This window comes from Opisthorchis viverrini (genome assembly GCF_000715545.1).
Source record: "Opisthorchis viverrini unplaced genomic scaffold opera_v5_148, whole genome shotgun sequence".
In the NCBI taxonomy this organism is placed as follows: Eukaryota; Metazoa; Platyhelminthes; class Trematoda; order Opisthorchiida; family Opisthorchiidae; genus Opisthorchis; species Opisthorchis viverrini.
The window spans coordinates 782,651-805,406 of NW_008751805.1; the positions used below are offsets into that span (position 1 = coordinate 782,651).

General features: G+C 44.0%; 1 protein-coding gene across 1 annotated transcript; it reads right to left on the reverse strand.

The window, feature by feature from the left end:
- Positions 1-1,212: 1,212 nt before the first annotated feature.
- Positions 1,213-10,843, reverse strand: T265_14153 (hypothetical protein; the record flags this gene model as incomplete). The annotated part of the gene is made up of 2 exons (XM_009172255.1): positions 1,213-1,457; positions 10,720-10,843. Coding segments are annotated over 2 exons (369 nt in total), but the record flags the coding sequence as incomplete, so codon positions are not given.
- Between the last annotated feature and the right edge of the window lie 11,913 nt (positions 10,844-22,756).

Sequence of the window (22,756 nt, forward strand, 5' to 3'; positions counted from 1 at the left end):
ATCTCGAATATCGTAACGACTGAAACATGGGGCGGCCTGGTGTAGCACATGCAGTTGCTTCGAAACATCAAAAGTGAGAGATTCAGCTGGGTTCCAGGTGAGTCGACCTGTTGACCCATCTGAATAAACGAAATCAGACTTCCGTGTCACCATCGCCTATTCTACTCGTGTAACCAAGCTCCGGCTGCCATATCGAGGTGGGTCTGCTCCAGTTCCTAAGAGATGAAACTATATCCTTGCTGCAGTTTGCCGCCCGTTTACTAATTACAACCGAAATGACTCATCCTGGACAATCCTTGACAGCAGCGATTATATGGTACTGTACGGGAGGATTGCGGTATCGTACCGAGACGTAATGGAACTAATTGAAGACACCGAGACCCCATCGCTTAATGTGCCCCAGGTGCTCAGTGTAATACTGTCATACTTAGGTCAGCCAATGGCTACCAAATGGTCTCCTCGAGTTAGTCCGCCGATCTTACTTCTTGAGGCTTACACACAGCCGATCCTGCTTCGCGCGAACCGTTTGTCTCTTTATCAGGTGGTTTTAACAGGCATTTCCGCATTGGCTATCACCCAACCTTATGTATTGTATATTGGTTTCGTAATATTGTTTCGTGAAATACCAGCCAGTCCGTGAACATCACTTTACCTAGTTTCAGTGCTTTTAAATCAGTTAGTTTACATCCAGTACATTACATTATCGACTCATTGAATCAAAATTCATCAATCTAACATTAACGAGATTTTCATCCTCCCCAAATGGAGCAAACTTGACACACACACACCCAAATGGAGAAACTTGACGCACACATACACATATGCCGTTCCTTTCCTTACTTAAGTCTGATCGGTTAAAGCAATGTCCACCACTGACAAGTGGCAAACTTCAATCAGATAGTTCATCATGGCTCATCACCCACATATATGAAGCTCCGCAGTTCGCGATGCTCTTTTCCGCAAACGATAATTTGGCATACGTGACCATATTGTCACGGCTTTTGATGCTGGACACATTGTTCGACAGAGAAACCGGGAATTCAATCAAAGAACTTCTCCGGTACCAAGGGTTGTGGTAGTGTGGTCGTGCACTAGGTATACCAAAAGCTGGCCTGTCGAAAGCAGTGCTGTTCCCATGTCCAGTTCGAATGAATCAAGCAGAGAGGTGGCCAGACTTTAATCTGACAGAAAGGTACGAAAAAGGTACGAAAATTACCGGTTACTGTCTGTGCAACTTGCCTTCCAGGACGAGATTCGTGTGATCCCCATCCCTGCTCTTGTTTGGAGAAGCTGAAAAATAAAGCCGATAGTCGATGCCAGTGTCATTGCTGTTGCCACTTTCCGCCCGGATTGTTCGGACGAGTGTCTGGGGGTGTAGGCACATTGGAGTGATTGTGACAGGCTTGCATTAGCCCCATTTTCCATCCATGATATCCCATCATGTAACAATCTTTTAGCTGATATTCCCACGTGACCAAACTAACAATATTCAGTCCATATGAACCCTAGTCAGCACATCTGTTCACCACGTCAGGCCTTGTCTTGCTTTGATCATACTGTGTTTGTGTTGATGGTCGGTCTTCTTAATGGCCTCCAAATTCTTCAGAGAAGCTCTATGTAAGGTTGAGGAGTCCAGCCTTCCTTCATGTTCCGAACAACACTCAACAGTCTGGTGGGTAAGCCTGTCTGTTACTGTATAAAACTCTCATTCTCCACTCACAGAATCACGAGTGCAACTGGAGTTTTGACCGAATGGTTGTAGGTTTGATTCCCATTCTTGTTGTTCATCCCCTCGTTCCACTCCAGGTGTGCTTTTTCCTCATTCAAGCTGTACCAAGTTCCCTTTACTTCTGCAACGATCCCAAACGACCTACACGAGGTCAGTTTCCATATAAAGTACCACGGAAGAAATCGAAAAAATTCCAGCAAGTTCAGCAGTTTAGTTAAAGTTAAGAACATGGTCTTCGGAATACACTCATTTGCAAACCAGCTTCGTTTTTCGAGAGACTCACCAGGAACCCAGCTAAGTCTCTCGTTTGTGATGCTTCCAGGCAACTGAATATGCTGCACCAGAATACCTCATGTTTTAGTCGCCACGAAATATCGCGATACATGTATATCTTTGTAATGTGCTACCCATAAGGTTGCTGAAAATCCGTCGACAGCCCACGACCGGTTTCGCCCTTCTTGGGGCTCATCAGGTAGGCCTAGTTCCCGAGTTTCCGTCAACCTTGCGTTCTGCTTGAACCCAAATTGCACAAAGTTAGGGAAATATACTCATTTGTAAACTAATTTGCTTTTTCCAGAGACTCACCTGGAACCCAGCTGAATCTCTCATTTATGATGTTTTCAAGCAACTGAATGTGCTGCACAAAACGAACTTATGAGTAATATATGACTCTAAGCGTGGTCTTCGCTTGCGCGGAGTAGGTGGATCAATAAACATTTCTATTGTGAGTCGCCTAGTACCTTCACTGTGACAACTTGTGTGTCTGAAGAAGGGACCTTCATGAATATAGTGCGAAAGATTAGAAGTTACACGCTATTCTTGTGGCAGGCAGGTCTGATGGCTGAAAAACCGTTAGCATATACTCTGACCATTCAGCTCACATTAACCTCAGCCCCATACGACCGTCTGGGATCACAAAACCAACTATGTGACTTACAGTCAGCTTATAATCTCAGACAGCTAGTTTTAAATTAAAAATGGAATCTCGAGATAAGCCACGAGTAGATGGATGCGACCGTGGACGTCAAAGGCGACTTTTTTTCAAGAGTGCTGCGCTGGTGCTGATACCAACACGTCCCAATAATGCATCGGAAACAAGGACAGTAAAGGACCAACCAACAAGACCCGGTCGGTACATTGTCTAGGGTGCAGGGCGAGTGCACTAATCAATACGCGCGGATTATTCCGACACGTATCCGGGTGTGAAGACACTCCGAGCCAAATCACGAACAAAGAACGAAGTATGCGTTGCACGTAGCATTAATTCAACAAGATCAGCACAGAAAGGGGACAAACAAGGCTATCGCGCAATAAAGATGAAATTAGAAACGTGCTATGCCAATAACTGAGTGGGAAATCGCAAAAAAACTCTCACTGGAACAACAGAATTTCGGGACTGACGTCCTAAGCTCGAAGTAAAGTGACTGGACAAGGCTCACGGTTAAGCGCGCGCACGATCAATTCTATCAAGCATGAAACAATCAAGAATGAAAAGGAAATGAAGGGTCAAACAAAACGTCCTTGCAATTACTCAGTACTACCAACCAAACTCGGTCGGTAGCCTCGACAAATCTGTCCGGATAATAAACCCAATTTCAATTTCAGCCATCGGTCATCAGGCGGGAACCTTGCGCTGACTCTTTCTTGTGGCTGGACCAGGGTAACAGCAGGGTTCGGACAAACTGCTTTTGCTGCCCAAACATTTGTTCAGGGGTACTCGGTATAAAATCCAGAAGGCTGATTCCAAGTTCATACAGTGAGATGAGGCAACCAGATGTTCAAGGATGGCATCTTCGACGTTGCTTCTCTCTCTCTCTCTCGCCTAGTGACCACCGAAACAATAGATGCCGTCTTACCATTTCTGCTAGTTGTCGCATCATTCGACCAATATATACAGCCGAATGCGAACGCTGAGCTTGATAGGTGCATGTAATCGTGCGCCATCGGAGATAACACACTCATCTTCGAGGCGTTCAAAAACCAACAGTCGCTGCGTGACTGTGACCACCGGAGACAACTCATCTTTGAGGCGTTCAAAAACCAACAGTCGCTCGGCTGCACTGAATGAGTCGTGGAGGACGATAGACAAGTGGCGTGCATACACCTGAGAAGATGCGTCACTTTTAGATGTAACGCTAACACAGTTCTTTCTTCAAACCAGTCGGAAAGTATTGTCTCTAGGCTTTAGCAGCATATTTTTAGCCGGAGATTCCTTCAGAATGACCGTTTTCGAGCACCCCCGTTTTTAAACCTTCACCAGAATGAATCTCGTAGGCTTGGTGTGACAAACCTTTCACCAGATTTCGTTTTTCGTGCAGTGGAATGGCGCCCAGATGTCGGAGATACTGAATTACCCTGTTAGGCTTATGATGAATAGTTCTTTACTTAGATACTAACCATAAACTTAACTGCTTATTTCACTCCCTTTATAACCCAACCTGAGTTCGTATATAAGCGTACACCAATGGCTATAATGTCTGGCGCGCCGCATTCCAAGCACTGATTTTCGAGTCATCGTCGTCCACTTACGGTGGATTAAATCTACCTGATTGTTTGTTCCACATACAGATGAGACATTACCGCACCCGTCCAATTGTTCCCACTCACGAGGACAAAAATCACACCATTTCTAACTTCTTCGAGTATTATTCCGTCATTCAGAGTTGTTGTCCACGATTTCGACGAACATAAAGCTGACAAATGATCGGGTACAGGCCACATAGCTCCCAAAACATATTTATCTCGGAGAAGTAGTGTTCACTTTTGGAACGCCACTTCCAGTTCTTGTGTGCTGACGAGGGTGTGGTCACTACCAAATTGCCATCGCATTACAGGTTTCCATCTGGTTACCTTGAGGTTTTCCTCTTAAATCAATGTCCTGTATACTCAGATCTTTGGACTAATATCTCATGGTCGTTATTCTCGAAACAGATTGCATGCAGTTTTGCTGCTAGTTGCTACAGATGTTTGAAGGAGCAAGCAATTTATTTAGTTCGTAACCCTTCGACCTTTGTTCCAACACTTTATGGAATGACAGGGTTTCGGATGCTTGCATGAACTGGTGGAATGCTAGCCCTGGGAACCAAATGATCCGCTTCTGACATTGTCACTATTGATGACTAGGCTGTACAACTCTGTCTTGTGCTTTGCAAAGTTTGGTTTGGGGATGATTTAGGTGTGAAACGAATCCCGTCCAAAGTAGCTGGCTCATTAAGCCTGTAAATCCGTGTGTATGAAATCCTTCCAGATTCATTCCAGTTGGTAACACGTTCGTAATGCCTGACCGACTGAGATCTGTAGGGACATAGATCTGAAAGTAACTCACTTACGGCTTGCGAAGATTTGCCTGGTTTCATCTAATTCATATCATGTTATCCCACTATTACTAAAAACGAGGGAGTGCTTTCCATTGTGTTTTGAACTTCTAGGACCATCGCGCAGAACGGAGTTGAAAAACCCAACACTGAGAAGGGGTTCCTCTCACCATCCTCCCCGCCTCCCCCTGTTTGCATGATTAGTCAGACGGCTGTGACAGTAGATGGATGTTCAAAACGACAGCCCGGTGGTCTGATTCCATTGTGAAAGACTGTATGCATATTCACGCAATTCAATGAGGGAACGTAGAGCGCGAATGAAAATTCAAACCGTCCGAATATGGTGAAATCAGCTGTCTGTGGTCACATGCGTAGTGGTGGACTCTAACCAAAAGACTAGGTCAAAACAGAGTGCCGCAAGCGACGAACGGTTCAGAGTTTGATAAGTCAGCTGGAGATGGTTGCAATATAGACCCCGATCGTGCAAAGGTAGAATTCTGAACACAACAGTCCAGCAGTCGCCCAATGGAGAATTTTCACACTGATTTTGAGGAGCAACCTGGTTGCAAGGAGGAACTGAAGATGGCCCATTATATATATCGAATTGGCATTTCTCCGGTTAAACTAAACAGGAGGAACGCGCATCTGTGAGGAGAGTTCGGTTTTCGGGGTGCATTTCTATGGGTTGATTAAAACAAAACACACAGTCCAGATGGGCACATGAATGAATGTTCAAACAGGATTGCTGCAAACTTTCTCTGCCCGACTACGGACAATGATACTCGAGGTTTTATCTTGAACATTAGGTAGTAAACAATCACATATTCGTACTTGTTTGTCTCAGATGAATAGTAAAAACCGCTGGTCAATTAACTCTCTTTTTCCTGCTCAGATGTGTGAAATTATTCCAAGTCACCAGATGTTGTTGTCGTTTTTTGGGTGAACCCAGGGTGTTTTCCAGATACTCAGCCGTGAAGCTTGGGTAGAAGCTAACACAGAGAACTCCCTCAACATAGAAAATTTTGACCTTTTGTGTTTCAGCACCGAAAATGCCGCGAACAGCGCACTAAGCAGTGTCATGTCCACAGTCTTAAACCGTGAGCAGACACAATAAACAAGCCTGTTTGTGAAATTCCTTCACAGTGGTAACTATCGAGGCATATCCGGTCAAACGGGAGTCTTTATTCCCGATGACTTTGAGGCATACAGGTCCTGTCATAGCCCATAACAATGTCCACTGGGAGACGAATTAGGGAAGATGGTTCAACGAATCGACTTGGATACTGAATGTTTGTTTTTAGTAGGCTATGTGATTCATTACCTTGCAACTTCAATGCATGATCAATAACCTGTTTTTTACATCGTGTAAGCGCTAGCCGAAGACAGTCAGGCCAAGCGCTGAGCTTTGAGGATCGATTTTGAACTGTCTGAGGCAATCGCCACCAATAGGTGAGCAGATGTTGAGTTCAGCATGGGTATGTGACGAATTAGATCGAGGGGCCTTGAAAATGAGCTCACAGAGAGACTGCTGTCAATCAACTGGAACGGGAACAGAAAAGATATGAAAGTGATGAGGAGAAGAGTAGCCCGCCCTTACTCACTCACCATGTAAGGTCATAAAACGGCTACTGAAGCCATGTCACAGTCTGTGTAACATGAAATTATCTACTATTGTGTGAACCACGAGTAAATGAGAAGCGTAAAGCTGCTAGATCACCCAACTAGAGTCCTCATACGGGGCCTTTAACTTCAAAGTCAAACAGTGAATGTCCTGACACCACAGTTTCCAGGTAAAAAGAACTGAATCCAATAACGAGGTTGGTATGAGAGCCTCTATGTGCGTCATGTGGGTACCTTTGGGTGTTAGTATGGCTTTTTTCGGGTCTTGGAGTTGCCCGCGAGACCCTGCTATACATAAGGACTAATTTAAAAAAATTCTGCACCGTTAACGTTGAACGGAATTGTCCTCTTGTTCGCTGGAACGTTCACCAAAGTTGTCCGATAAAAACGCCACCAGACTACCACTTGACTGCAACAGATATTCGATTTTGTCTCCCTAGATCCAAGCAGGCCCTCAATCACGATAAGAACCAACCATACTAGATGGAAACTTATTCTGAAAAGACAGCGTCAGATTCACAAGAAAACAAACATTGTGCAAATTGTCCGCTCCAACTGCGCACATGTCCTCAGACCTGAAAATAATCGTAATCCTAATGTAGCGTCTATGACCGTCATCCAAGTTGCACCAAAGTGAAGTCCCAATGGGATGAATTGGACACTTTAAATAGTACGGGGTGCCGGATGAGTGCAATTCGTCGCAGAGAAGACTTCTTTCAATCAGTGCAAGTTTTGGGCAAAAGTTGTTGTATGCGCAGCCTCTTTTCTGTGAATTTGGATCTCCATCTCAAGTGGTTCTCTCCACCAGACAGCCACTTACTTCATTTTACTAATGTAAACTATAGCCACCTCTGTACTGGTATATATTCGTCTTGCAGCTATATGTCCCAAAAAACATCAGAAAACATTCACAAGGTACCACTTCTGAATTTGAACAGACAGCGCAGTAGTAAAACGAACCCTTACACTAACTGATGTATTTTAGGGAGGCTGCAAGGTAAATACGTGGACAATGTTTCTAACAGACACCCTTAGAAACAGTAGGTCAATAATGCTTTATTTTCTGAAAACAGTCAGTACTCAAACCCTTTTCTAACCAATGGAGAGAATACGGAAGACGGTCTCGCCTTCTCGAAAATTTTAAGCAGCGAAAAATCCAGCTGATAGTTCGAAACATTCATACCTGCGTGCATCGGACAGTAGTAAAATTACCTGATTGAGCGCCACATACATTCGGGCCTGTGGGATGTTTATTCATGAATGTTTCTGATAACAACAGGAACGACTTTGAGTGGCTCTCGGAAGATCTTAACGAGGCCAAATGATACTCCTTCGGACTCAGAAAGAAAGAAACCGTTTTCTTATTCGCCCCCATTTGTCAGAACCAAATCAGTTCCGGGATAATATAAGTTACTGCTAGAAATTTCTCTTTTTCCTTCGGACTCAGAGAGAAAGAAACCGTTTCCTTATTCGCCCTCATTTGTCAGAACCCAGTCAGTTCCGGGAGAATATAAGTTACTGCTAGAAATTTCTCTTTTGTGCATGCTTTATACCAATTAATCTGCAGGTTTGACATGAGCAGTTGAATGCTTGGAAGCGTTTTTAGCATTTTCATGATCACTTAGAGGGAGAGAAGCTGATGAAATGATGGTATGCTTGTTGATCCGTTGTGGAATATACCGGGCAACCGGGGCATATTTCAAAATCCTTTCACAGAACAAAAGTCCGAAATGTTTCACATTTGGGGGAACGAAATAAGGCTGTGTACCATAAAGCCCAAGAAATGATCGATAAGCTTACCAGAAGACCAATGTTTAAATTTGATTGATCCACACGTACTTATTGATTCTGTTGAACCAGTTCCGCGTCTGAATGTCCAACCCGGGACTTCATTCTATAAGTGAGATCATTCTGTGCTGAAAGCTGAGATGAACTGTACATCTATTTGATTTGTCTTGGGAACTATCAATAATTTGCGTCTGACCAACCTCTGAGGTGATTCGATCCAGCTTTCTTCTGATGACTAACTGAACACTAAGCCTTTGGTCACCCATGGCTGGTCAGTATTGTGATCAACTTAATTTTAAGACGTGAAATGAATATTTTCCAAAGTGGGTCTGACAACTTGGTGCAAACCATTAACTACTCAGGTGTTATGTCTTCTCACGAGGTCTATCGATGGGTCGTAGAACGACCAGACGCCAGCGAAGTGTTAAACGCTGCCGCTGGCAAGGAGTGAAACTATGCATCAACACAATTAATTTACCAGACATGCAGTTAGTGGTTACCGGGTCGGATGCTAGTAACTATCACCCCATGCCGAGGTGGAAAAAGTAAACCAGTGTCAATGTACGTTAGTTTTAAATATGGTCCCAGTTTAATGGCTTCTTTAGTTTTTACGTGAAAACCCCAGTCTCCATCATCATTGGTCTACTGAGTCGATACAAGAGTTTTTTGAACGTGTGAGAATTGGAATGAATCATCCTCGCTCTCTCGCCCAAGTCACACACTGGAACTGACAGATCGATGTAGATCAATAGAATGTGGTGGAATTTTGTTGACCCTGCTTGCTGTTTGCGGGCTTAGACTATGCAAATCGCCTCAAGCTTTGTCACAGGCGGTTGAGTCACATACTACCAGCCCCCCTGCCAAGGAATCCCCACGATCTTTGGTGAAGCAACGGATCTTCGCCTGAATAATAAGAGAAGCGTGCCGTCTCATTCATAAGTCATCCCACTAATGCAAATCTGCCCAGCCAAACGCTTCGTGCATGAAACTGTTTTTTAACAACCGGGTCCGTTTGTTACATCACAGACCGCCAAAGTTCTTGGCCAACTGGCCTGATTCGAAGCCGGCAGGGGAACTTGCCTGACTTCGTGCTTCTCATATGAGATGATAATTAATGCGCGCTCGCTCACCTTACGATGAACTCACCTCAAGGGTGTTTTCATTAATCATTGTGTACTTTTGAGAAAATATAACCTAGCCCCAGCAGCACACAGGAGATAGTTGTCACTGACAATGTAGGCTACAAAGCTATTAAGCTTTAAATGTGGAAGACCGCTTCAGTTTTGCAACTGCGCCTTACTTAGCCGCCCTTGATAAGGAACAATAAATGTGAAATTGGACACCCTGATTTCGAATAAAAATTGTGTTTGAATGAGAGCTGAACTGAGCATCACGCACTAGGATAGATTGACAGCCAAGACGAGATCTACAGAATTCTTCGCTAACCAAACACATTCTGACAGGCGAGCTATCAGAGATATTCGCCCTCATCCGACTGATCATGACACAGCGAAATGGCAGGTAACTGAGCGTGGCTCGTGTTTTGACTTTTACAGTGGGGCAGCGGGCGTCAGTATTGTCCAAATATCCTAGGATTATTGGCTTGGAGCAAGACCTTGTTAAGGCGCCCGAGTACATACAACACAAATATCCACAATGGAAAGCGAACCTGTAACGCCCGGCTTACAAGTTGTCTCTCTAACCTCGATTTAGATGAAACCAATATTTCCATGTGACTGTCTAATATTCACGTCTTGTCGTAAGCATCTAGAAGCGAGAAGAAACATCTCTCCTGGTTCTCATCCGTCTCACCAGTCACGCAGTGTTACAAGACTCTTCAACGTGCAAACATATGAGTACAAGATACCTATCATTTTCGTAACATTTCGTATGAACCCAGTAAGAGCTCATTCTCTCGCACTATTCTCCCAAGTTTCGTTCGACAACCAATCGGTCAAAGTAGCTCGTCATGATGCAATAATCCCGTCCTACAACCATACATTTGGACTGTTCTTGAAGCTAACAAATTCAATCTGTCGGCGCGTTTTCGGTTGTGCAACGGGTTCTTCCATTGAAGAATGTATCCAGCACCAGAAATTGCGTTGGTTGGGACATGTGTTACGTATGCCGAACCATCGTTTGAAGAAGAGAGTGCTGTTTTCCATGTCCAATTCAGAGTGGCGTAAACAGAGAGGTGGCCAACCCTTGACTTGGCGGAGGAGTATGAAGGAGATCACGAAACGCTTGGGTGCTGTCGGTGCTACTCACCTTCCAGGATGGGGACCGCGTGATCCTCACCGTGCCTGGTTGGAGACACTACAATATATGGCTGCCAACCGATGTCAGTGGCGTTCTTGTTGTCAGTTTCTATCCAGATCGCCTGAGTGGATATCTGGAAGTATAGGAATCTCGGAATGATCCTGGTAAGCCAGCACTAAGTCCCTTCGTTATTCACGATCGTGGCAAGCCAGCACTAAGTCCCTTCGTTATTCACCCTTATTACAATAAGGCTTTCAAATAAATCATGGTTGTACGGCAGTGAATCATCGGTGTTGAACACTGATATCATGCTGTCGATGATGATGATGATGATGTCGGCTTAATAACGGTAAGTAATCCGACCTTCAACAGAACGTAACTGAAGGAGCATATTCTCACGGCATGTGAACTGAGTTTTAAAAAAGTCATGGAAACAGAACGAACATCACCACCTACCAGCGACCCACTGCCGAATAGTGATTTATACAAAATCTAATCCGAAGGCTCGAAGATCTGTAGGCACATGCTCTTAATGTTGAACACAGATTGAATTGCCTGTTCCAGGCTGGTCGATTCATTCGAGTTCTGAAGCTAATCACTTGGCATGACGAAGCTTCTTGTCAAAAGCGTAACCTTGCTCAACAATATATTTACCGATTGTTTCCCAAACTTTTCCGAAAACGGGTTCTGAGGCTGTTCATATGACAAGAATTGTAGATTTGTTGCTGCAACCTGTCAGCTTTTCCAATCAAGTATCGATAACTATTTATGGTTTGAGCCTATGATGTCCATCTGGATATCGATCTTTTCGTTTGTGAGTTTACAATCAATTTTCAATTGTTTCCGACCTGTTACCCGGACCAACATTCTGACCAACCAGATAAGCTGACAAGCCAGAATTTGAACTATAGTCTTCTCGGTCGGTCCTCCCTGTGGTAGGTCGTTTACTTATCAAGTAATCGATCGCATTACACCCACAGTTCATTGCAGATCCAAAGCCCTCTGATGTTCTTTTAAAGGAAACTACTCACAAGGTTGCTGAGAACTCTTCGACAGCCCACGACCAGTGTATTTCTCGAAAACAGTGCAATTTGGGTTCAATTAAAATCATAAGGTTTTCGGAAACTCGGGGACTGCGCCTACCTGATGAGCTCCAAGTAGGGCGAAACCGGTCGTGGGCTGTCGAAGAGTTTTCAGCAACCTTGTAAGTAGTTTCCTTTATGAAAATATACTGCGATATCTCGAATATGATGCCAACTGAATCATGAAGCGGCCTGTGCGCAGCACTTTCAGCTGGAGGACATCATAAACGAGAGATTCTATTTAGTCCCCCGTGAAAACCAAATTGATTTGCAAATGAGTGTATTCCTCTGATGTTCCTTTCGCTAGTCAATATGAGTTATTGACTTAACTGACAACTGGGAAAATAATGTCACCAAGTCAATAATATCCCAAATTGTCTCCTGTATCATATTTGACGGTTCTAAAATGACTGCGAATCTTTAGGCTTTGTGTGCATTTTGGTTCCGTAAAAGATAAGTGGAACTCTTTGCAGTTGAGATTTGTAGTCAACTTCAGGGAAAAGAGTGTCTGGTATTATCCCTAACAAGGCACCGATATCAGCACCTAGAACCAAGGATAAAGTGCCCCTTACATCGAATTAGGAGTGATCCCACAGTTCAAGGAATTAAGTTCGCTATAGCTAGTTTTGACTATTCAGCAGGCATGAATATTATGTGATGCGAGACCGATTACAAGTCTGTACCGAGCTTTCAATACACAAGGCCTATGCCTTATGAGTATGCTGCACACAGGCCGCCTCATGAAGAATATCATAAACGAGCGATTCAGTTGAGTCTCCGGTGAAAACCAAATTGATTTGCAAATGAGTGTATTCCTCTGATGTTCCTTTCGCTAGTCAATATGAGTTATTGACTTAACTGACAACTGGGAAAATAATGTCACCAAGTCAATAATATCCCAAATTGTCTCCTGTATCATATTTGACGGTTCTAAAATGACTGCGAATCTTTAGGCTTTGTGTGCATTTTGGTTCCGTAAAAGATAAGTGGAACTCTTTGCAGTTGAGATTTGTAGTCAACTTCAGGGAAAAGAGTGTCTGGTATTATCCCTAACAAGGCACCGATATCAGCACCTAGAACCAAGGATAAAGTGCCCCTTACATCGAATTAGGAGTGATCCCACAGTTCAAGGAATTAGGTTCGCTATAGCTAGTTTTGACTATTCAGCAGGCATGAATATTATGTGATGCGAGACCGATTACAAGTCTGTACCGAGCTTTCAATACACAAGGCCTATGCCTTATGAGTATGCTGCACACAGGCCGCCTCATGAAGAATATCATAAACGAGCGATTCAGTTGAGTCTCCGGTGAAAACCAAATTGATTTGCAAATGAGTGTATTTCCCGAAAACAGTCCAATTTGGGTTCAAGTAAGAAATAAGGTTGATGGAAACTCGGGGATTGCGCCTACCTGATGAGCCCCAAGAAGGGCGAAACCGGTCGTGGGCTGTCGAAGAGTTTTCAGCAACCCTTGTGAGTATTTCCTTTGTTCATTTCTTCTTTCAGGAAAGGGGGTAATAGGCTGTCCGGGTATCTCGTCTCTGGCGAATTTCCAGGTACTCTAAAACTGGAAAAATACCTTGAGTGACCAATGCAAAATACCCTCTCCCGACTACGATTCTCCCAGGGTGAGAAAACTTCCTTAGTTTTGTGGGTTCATACTCAGCAGCATACCGTACAGAAGGCCATCCGGGAGACGTGGCAGGAAGTGTTCACCATTAAGTAGCTTTTATTAGCAGCAGATCTGGGCAACGCGACATTCTACATTGGCCCAAATATCGGTATGGTTTTCAGTTTGGTCATGCTAAAAAAAACCACAAGATGTACAAAATAATCAATCTCTGAACCCGTCTCGAGCTTCCCCCCAATCAATGCTTGTTTTCTTTTTTTAGGGTGTGGGAAGTAAGTCAAAGAGGTGTGTTACTGTGCCCAGGATTGTCTGTCACTCAGAGAGTCAATCCATGGTTGATGAGATCAATCCTACAGTTTAACCGGCTCCAGAACTAATTTGATGGAAAGCGCTTATTCTCATTGAGTTTTAGCCAATCCATCCCGTAGTATCTTATAGTACATCATGGGTTAGGTAAATCCCGCTTAACTCAGTTCCGCTTGGTGTCTAGGACGTTACCATAAATCGATCTCGTCCATTTCCATCAAAGCCCGCTTCGATTTCAGGTCTGACAATAACAAAAAATTGTTAAACCTGGATAAAAACCGAAAAGCTTCCAAATTACTCCACAAACCTCAGTTCCAATAAAGGCAGGTCTAAAATTATCTGAAAAATGGTAAAATCCTTCATGAAGGCTTGGCCATCTCATCTGTCTAACTTGCCGAATGACTTCGATATTATATCGGAAACCCAGTAAAAGAATCATGTTAGTCATGCAGAGGGGTGTCGTTGTTTTGTGAGGGTCACTCAGCCGATACCAGGCAATCTAAATGCACTCTTGCTCCACCCCCCGTTCTCGGGTTGCTATGGTGATCTCTCTGAACTTAGTGGCCGTACTGATCCATGCAGACACGAGGACAATGGAGGTGTGGTAAACCAATTTGTCTTCCCGACAAGTGCCTCATTTCGAGGGGTTGGAACTGAACGTCCATGCGTAGTCTAAACGCATGCACGTCATGGACACATGTCGTTTTCCCGTCAGCTTTACTGGGCAACTACAGTTGAATGCTGATGCCTGCTCCTACATGCGCATGTGTCAGGCACGAACAATTGTAAATTTTGAAAGTTAGCGGAGGTTATCAGCTGGCAGACAGCTTCGTGCACTGCGTCAGACCAGCAAGATGTAGTTGTCAATCATGAATTTCAGCCGACGGAGCTCTGACCACTGAACGATAGCAGGGTAGCGACTAGATGGTCCACTGATAGAATCTCGGTGTATGTGCCGGGTTTCCAACTGAAACTTCCATGCATGGTTCATTTTAAAGCGCAGGCTGCGGTTTATCCGTCTGACAGAGTGGCTAGTGCGTGCAGACTACGGATCGATAGCCGAATTGGATTGGACAGCTGAATGAATGCTGGATGCTGGATGGATTGCTGATTTTGGCTCACTGTTGAGGAGGTAGTGCAGGAAGCAGCACCTACGCACTCCCATTTGGAACCATCAAATATCAGCATAAACTGTCACAGTCATTTAAAAAAGCTATAAATGAGATTCTTGGACCCCAGTAACTATAACGTTGACTAGTTTGGCTAGGGACACAAAGGACTTACTGATTTAAGCATGGCAAGCTATGCAAGGTGGACATTTTTAGCACAAGCTGACGCTGGTCGTAAATATTTATCTTACAATATGCTTCTCGGTAAACCACCAAATGAAATCTTTGAAAAGGATGACATGGTTCCGCAACCCAGTAAGTCATGCGATGGGTTATCACAATAGCTTCACTTTGCAAATTAACCACCTTAGCGGTTCCTTCATTTGAATCTCAGTTCTGATTGCCAACAGGCGCGGAAGTGTTGCTCAATGTTCAACGAACTTTAACAATAAATCAACACTGTGATTAGCGAACTACACTCATTTGCAAACAGATTTGGTTTTGCGAGAGACTAATCTGGAACCCAACTGAATCTCTCGTTTGTCATGCCCTGAAGCAACTGCATATACTGCACCGGGGCGCCTCCTGTTTCAGTTGGTACTACATAAATAGCCTCCGAGGACGGGGGAACAGCACCACATCAGACAGAATTGCCCGAAACGCTATGAATAGCGCTGCTGTACCCATGTCTTGTACATTGGTGGCCGGGACTGGAAGCGTAGTTTGGCAAGCCAATCAGTAACAGAAGCAAACGTAAACCCTAGTTCGGTCAAAAAGCCGCAGTGAACTGCAGTGAGTAGTGATCACAGGCCGAATGATCGATGACGTCAATGGAACGATCAATGTCAGTCAGTCGATAAGCTTGTACTGTTAACAGCTGGACTGCTTGAGAGGAAAGGACGACGATAGTCAGTAAAAAGCAAGCGAAGCTTTCATTAGTACAGCCAATTTTAACTCAAGAAGATATGAAACTGAGCGTCCATTTTACGTCCACATTAATATATGACACCAACAAAGATTATATGGCCAGACAGTAGAGGGATGGAGTACAAATTATTGATCGATTCTACTTTACGAAATGTCACAGATGGTCTAGACACTATACTGTGCATGAACCAGACACGTTGTGTGTGAGGTCACTTTACCAGTCAGGAAACCAAAGTGTTTGAATAATTTCATGGTTCGATTTCGAATGGAAAGCTCTAAATCGAGAGTCTTCAACCTTAACCTATCAACCATCTCCTTTCTACTCGAGGTGCTTATGGATGGGGAAATATTGAAATTTCGTTTGACCACGACCCGAACCTCGTGCTATACATCACGTCTTAGAAAAAATAGTGTAGGCCGTATGAGGATGGTTGTCTGTTGTATATTCATGTGACGTAGGCTACATATTAGCAGCCCAGTTAATTTGCCTATTCTTCTGGCTACTGGGTGCGAAACTTTTTTTAACCCAGTGTCTGTCCGTAATGATTTAACCATACGATGTATTGACTCGAGATCAAACAAAGTAACTGATATTACGCCTGAGCGATTGGTTTCCAGTGCTAACTCACCCTTGCTCACAAGTACGGAACTGACAGGTGTCCCTAGTTTATCTGAATGGCATTTGGTGTATTTTTCAAACAACTGTTCCTGATGGGTAACTTCCATATCGTCATTGCTGGAAAGGCAGATTCACCCACTACGATTCTATGCAAAAACCGACAAAAACCTCACGCAGTCATTTTTACAAGATAACTGATTTTATGAGGAAGTGGATTGGTGTCACTGTGGCATACACCACCTTCCTCAAATGCTGCATTGAGTACTGTAGTCCCTACTCTACGGTTATCGGCACTCCTGGAGTTTAAAAACACCTCGCTGGGGACTGTACCGCCTCCGCTGAGGACCAATGCTAAAGGTCAAACGAGGAGTTGGAGTATGAAGCATCTTACAAGCCTGGGTGTGCGTGTTGGCTAGGAGTCGAGTTGTGCGGATAGTCGGTGCAAACGTGAATTAAAGTCAAATATTAGAGTTGTAGGTGGATATTTCGTGTGGAATCCAAACCTAGCCGCTGGATGCCCAAACTTGCGTGATATCCGGACTAAGCAGCCGCGTTCGTTCTTTACGATGGGACACTGACCCACTTGCTTGTCATTCGACCGTGATTATAACACAGATTTGATGCTACCTGTTGGCTCCACAACTCTCCAAGAACACCAGACATCTAGGGGGCGGTTGCAGGAGACCAGAATTAATAGTCACGCGTCTCTTTGAGCTCAAAAACAAAAATGGCGGTTTCCTGACGAACGTGTTGATCTTGCCCAATTAACAGCCAAGTCACCGGGACTGAGAGAAAAGCGAAGAGAAGCAAAGGAAAGGTGAGTTCTGAATGGACGGTGCAAGATACAATGACGATAAAAAATAGCCCAACCGCTTGTCAGCATTTGGCCTGCTACTGTCCAGAGAACCTCACACATAGAATCACCTTAATTTGAAGTTCACACATATGGACCTTGGTTGCATCTGTTTGGCCAAATCGAATACTGCAAGCAATGCTGCCTGGGCCATACCGATCCACAGATGTCCTTGAGCAGTAAATTGAAAGGAATTGAAATAACAAATAATGGGAAATGCCGTGAAGGAGTATGAAACATGCCTCTGTCTACTATCTTCCGTTAGTCAAAGAACACAGCTTTTCTAATTTTTGTTCCAATCTGTACACGTTGAACCACAGTACTCTCGAAAAGCGACCTTTTGAAAAAAAAGGAGCACCGATGGTTTGAACTTTTCTTCTCTGACACACGTAACTGGACACAAAAGGTCACCTAATGATCACAAGCCTGGTGCTCGTCTTCGCTACTTTTGCTCCAGTGGTGCATAACTGGAATTCCGAGGAGTAAATAGCGGCTCAGAAGCGTTCCCAGTTCCCAGTAGCTTCGATTTTCAAGTTAACTAACTGCTAACTGAAGAATCGAAGGAAATTCAACCGAATCCTCCGTTCTCAATGCTGTTCAACTGAAGGTGCTGTATAGAGGCCGCCTCAGGTTTTAAATAGAAGTATGTTCACTGTGTTAAATTAGACCCGAGGTCACCTTTGTACTGTCTATCGTAAACCAGAGATTCAGTTGAGTCACCCGTTAATACCAAATTAATCTTCAGCTAAGTGTTTATCGTCACAGACGTGCAAATTATGTCCAACATACGACTGATGATAATTAGGGATTAACCTTGCCTGATGGCCTTCAAGAATAGCGAAGCCGATAGGGGGCTGTCTGGGCTTTTTTTTATAAAGGAAACTACTCACAAGGTTGCCGAATGCTCTTCGAAAGGTCCACGACAAATTTCGTTCTTCCTGGGGCTCATCAGGTAGGCGCAGTCCCCGGGTTTCCGTCAACCTTATGATCTACTTGAACTCGAATTGCACTGCTTTCGAGCAATACACCCATTTGCAAATCAATTTGGTTTTCACGAGAGACTCTCTCTCGTTTATGATATTCTACGACTGAATGTGCTGTACACAGGCCGCCTCACATTTCACTTGACACGATATCTGAGATATCGCAGTATACTTTCATGAAGATGTTTTCCGACAACTGAATGTGCTGCACTAGGCCGCCTCATGTTTCAGTCGCTACGATATTCGAGATATCGCTATACAGTTGGGTTCCAGGTGAGTCTCTCGAAAAACCAAATTAGTTTGCAAATGAGAATATACTCCAGTTTCACTCAAGCCAGACTTTTCCTGCCCTGCAGTGGGATGACGGGCCTGGATTCAAGTTTTCCATTGGCTAACAGCAGGTTATGAGGTGCGAATACATTCCGCATTATGGAATCAAGTGGAATGATCTTCACAGATAGATAGTTATAGGTATGTGCGTCTTCATTTTGGAAGTTTCCACATCGTACTGGCCTTTTTCATAAATCCGACTTAGGCCATACAATTTGCCAGTGTTCGGTGAATTCAAATGCACACAATATCGACTTTTGAAAACTGGATCCGGAGAGTTTGAATTCCAAACTCGTCGCACCTGTAGACTTCTGTAATGGACATGTGACTTTAGGCCACTAGTTATTTTATCTGGGCCGAGCAGGTAACATATTCCAGTTCCAGCAGGATAGACATTGCAAACGTTTGTTTTTTGTCCGGAAATCAGGACTCAGCAGCAGAAATCAGATGTGGTCTTTCTAGAGGACGATTTGAGTGTTAAGTCAACTATTCTTTCCAATCTGAGCTGGCTCTACGCTAAGAAAACCATAATTGTTTGTAAAATGTCTTGGACGCTTGTGATGGACAAGCGGATCGATATTTTTAAGTTTCACCTACCGCGGAAGACTTATTCAACCATAATATGGAAACGAACAAGTTTTCCTATAACTTTGCCGTCACGTTCATCATCTTCCCTCTAATCATGATCAGCGACAGAAAGTGTCGCACAACGGTCCCACCGGCTACAGCTGTAACAGCCTTTCGGTGCCTGGCCACCTTGTTGCCCGAAGGAGGCACGAAGGCTGAGATCCTGTCAGACTGCCCCAACCTAGACAGTAGCAATCAAGATGTCGGGGTTGAGTTCAAACTGTGGGCCTTCTGGTTAGTGGACCGACACCTTATCCACTGAGCTACATCGAGCTCACCGATTGATATACCACTAACTGGCATGAGAGAACCATGCACCTAGCTGAACTTTCGATCTATTTATGCATGAGAAGGAGTCAACAGAAGCGTTGAGCTTTGCACTGAAGGCAATAATAGCACTTAGCACAACATAACCATGCCTGTAAGATTGACTAGAAGTCCCCCAGAGTGACATTCCCTTCCCTAGAAAATCCCCACACTCTTGTCGATCAGACGAATAGGGCTGTGCAAAGTAGACAGTTCTCCGTCACTAAAAGCACATGACCGAGACAGAGTATTCCAGAAAGTTTCGTCAGCTCACCATTCACTGCCAAACTATCTAGGGATCCCTTCACTAAATACGAGTACCTCTTCATGTTGAAAGAAGTGGAATAGTGATTTATTTGCTTCCGACATGCAAGCCTGATGTCAGCTGAAGAAGTAGATATAGAAGGAGAGGGACAGAACCCGAGGATATGTGGCTAATGGATCGAGTAATTAATGCAATGAGATAGTAGCAAAAAGAAAATTTACCTTGGTGTACAGGATAATCCCAAAATCCTGCTGAGACTGCAGTTCGGTAGGGCCTTAGATGAATCCAGTTGGTGGAGTCAGATATCAGGGGCAATAAACTATGGTAATATCAAAACAACAAAATCAATGACTTTATGGGGCTTTTGCCCCCGCGAAGACTTTGGATGAACCCATGGGAAAACTTTTGAGGAGTATGGAAAAAAGCGAAAGAGCGAAAAATACACTAAATAGACGTAATGCACTACTCACAATGTTACTGATAGGCCACGACCACTTTCGCCCTTCATGGTGCTCATCAGGTGGACACAGTCCCCGAGTTTCCGTCAATCTTATGTTCTACCTGAACCCCAGTTTCACGAATGGGAGATACAGGTGGGTTCCACGTGAATTTCTCGTCAAAACCGAATTTGTTTGCACTTGAGTGTATTTCACTAAATACACCGAATGTTTTTGAGCTCACATCGGGCAGTAAACTAACTGAAGATTGTTAAAGTCCATAAGCTGATCGAGTTAAAAAGCTAGGGAAAATTGGTACCTAGACGACATTCTAGTACTCAATGAACGGTTTGTATTCCATGCTGATGGGAGAGTTACTTTCAAGCTAGTTATTTATAAGAAAATAGAATCGCACACCACAGACAGACTGGCTGATCGGCCTGTTCGAGATAAGGACCACGGACCATCGTGAACCTTTTCCGCTCTGATAACTATCTTACAATTTACCCTCCGAGCAAGAATAGCCAATTTTTCGCACAAAACGAAGTTAATATGCCTCTGTGGGTTGGAATCCTAAGAAAGGTGAACCGGGAGGCACGGTCTAGAGTGAGAGGAAAGCGTCATCTTTGTGCACAAAAGTCCATCTTTTAGTTTAAAAATTCCTAGTGATAATATTATATGGGTCCAATTTATAATTTGCGCCAATTTCACCTGGTATGAACCCCCAGTGCTAAACGGACACATACAGAGGACGTGCGCATGACTTCCTCGTGTCTGGACAGCTTGTTTGTCATGGCGTATCGGTGCTTCGGGAGAAGTTAATAAGGCAAATGCAGCAAGGAATAAGAGATGTTATGAGTGACTAATCCAGGTGAGTCTCACACAAAATCAACTTAGTTTGCAAATGGGTGTAGTCCGCTCATTTTATGCAATTTGGTTTCAAGTAGATCATATGGTTGACGGAAACTTGGGGACTGCGCCTACCTGATGAGCTTCAAGAAGGGAGAAACCTGTCGTGGGCTGTCGAGGAGTTTTCACTGACCTTGTGAGTCGTGCATTACGTCTATCTGATGTATTCGTTTGCTGTTTCGCTTTTTTCCATACTCATTAAAAGTTTTCCCATGGGTTCATGGAATGCCTTCACAGAGGTAAAAGCACCATAAAGTCATTGATTTTGTTATTTTGATATTATCATAGTTTATCCACCCTCATATCTGACTTCATCAACTAGATTCATCGCGAAATCTCGAATATCGTAGCGACTGAAACATGGGGCGGCCTGGTGCAGCACATTCAGTTGCCTGGGAACATCACAAACGAGAAATTCAGTTGGGGTACAGATGAATCTCACACAAAACCAAATCAGTTTGCAAATGAGTGTATTTCGCTGAAACACATCCACTTTTTGCTGAAACTAGTTATATTGAGCGGCACTTTACTAACTCTTCGAAGGCTGAGATCAAAAGAATGGGCTGGGATACAGTTGCCTTCACAAGCACGGTTGACAATGTTAACGTTACTGTGGTTGAAGGAGTTCAGCCGAGTCACAAAATGAGATCTGGGTGAGGAGCTCTTACACACAGGATGGAAGCTCGATGCGTTTTTTTTCAAATCTTGGTCCATTTGGAAACAATCAGCTACTCAACATACAACGTATTTGTTTGAGGAAACTTTGAACTTGCAGACGGAAAGGCATAAATTCCAGGTGGAGACTTAAGTGAACTATCAAATGACGTTTATTCAAACATGAGCGACATTGTGATTCCCCATTCGCTCACTTCACACCCATTCAGGTAACTATTATGCTGGTTGTTCTTTTTAAATGGATTTTTCATCTTGTGTAACAAATGTCCGTTCCTTATAAATGATTTCTTGGCGTTCTCTCAGACCTGGAGTTTTTTTGCTTTCCGATGAGTGAAAATTGATCTTTACAGGATAGACTGAAGCCAATAGGGGTTATCCAAATCGGCACCATAAATCGGTAAACCGGAACGGCATTATTTCACCCAAAAAATGTCTAGATTTGTATTCAAAGTCGGCGTTTATATCAGTGGCGGGTGTTGTTTATCGTGTGCAACCAACCGACTAGCCAGTATGTTGTTGAACCACAAGTCCAGTAAATCCGCGCGTGGCTTGGGTGCTTTGTGTAGTGTAAAAGAACCATATGGTAAAGTCATCATTCACTGCTAAACAAAAGGGTGGAGCGACCGGCATTGAGATGGTTGACGCATCTAGGATGTCGAATCGGTTGAACGTACGCTTTTCCAAAGAGGACGAACGCTTTCCCATCATGAGACCAGAGGACAAAGCAACCACTGGAGGGTTCGGAAGTACTCAGTTGATGGACACAAACAACATTCCGGTCGTCTGCATGGGCAGACAGTTTTCTGACCAGACGAGTGGGGGAATTTCATTGGAAAAAACAGAGGTGGTCGTTGTCCAATGATTAATGAAGTCGCATGACTGTAAGTTTTCACTTGTCACGACCGCCTGACAAGGAGAGCATGCGGGTATCCAGGATGAATCGCTAGGAGGATGCGTTCACCTGTTTGAACCTTGTACGACGGTCGG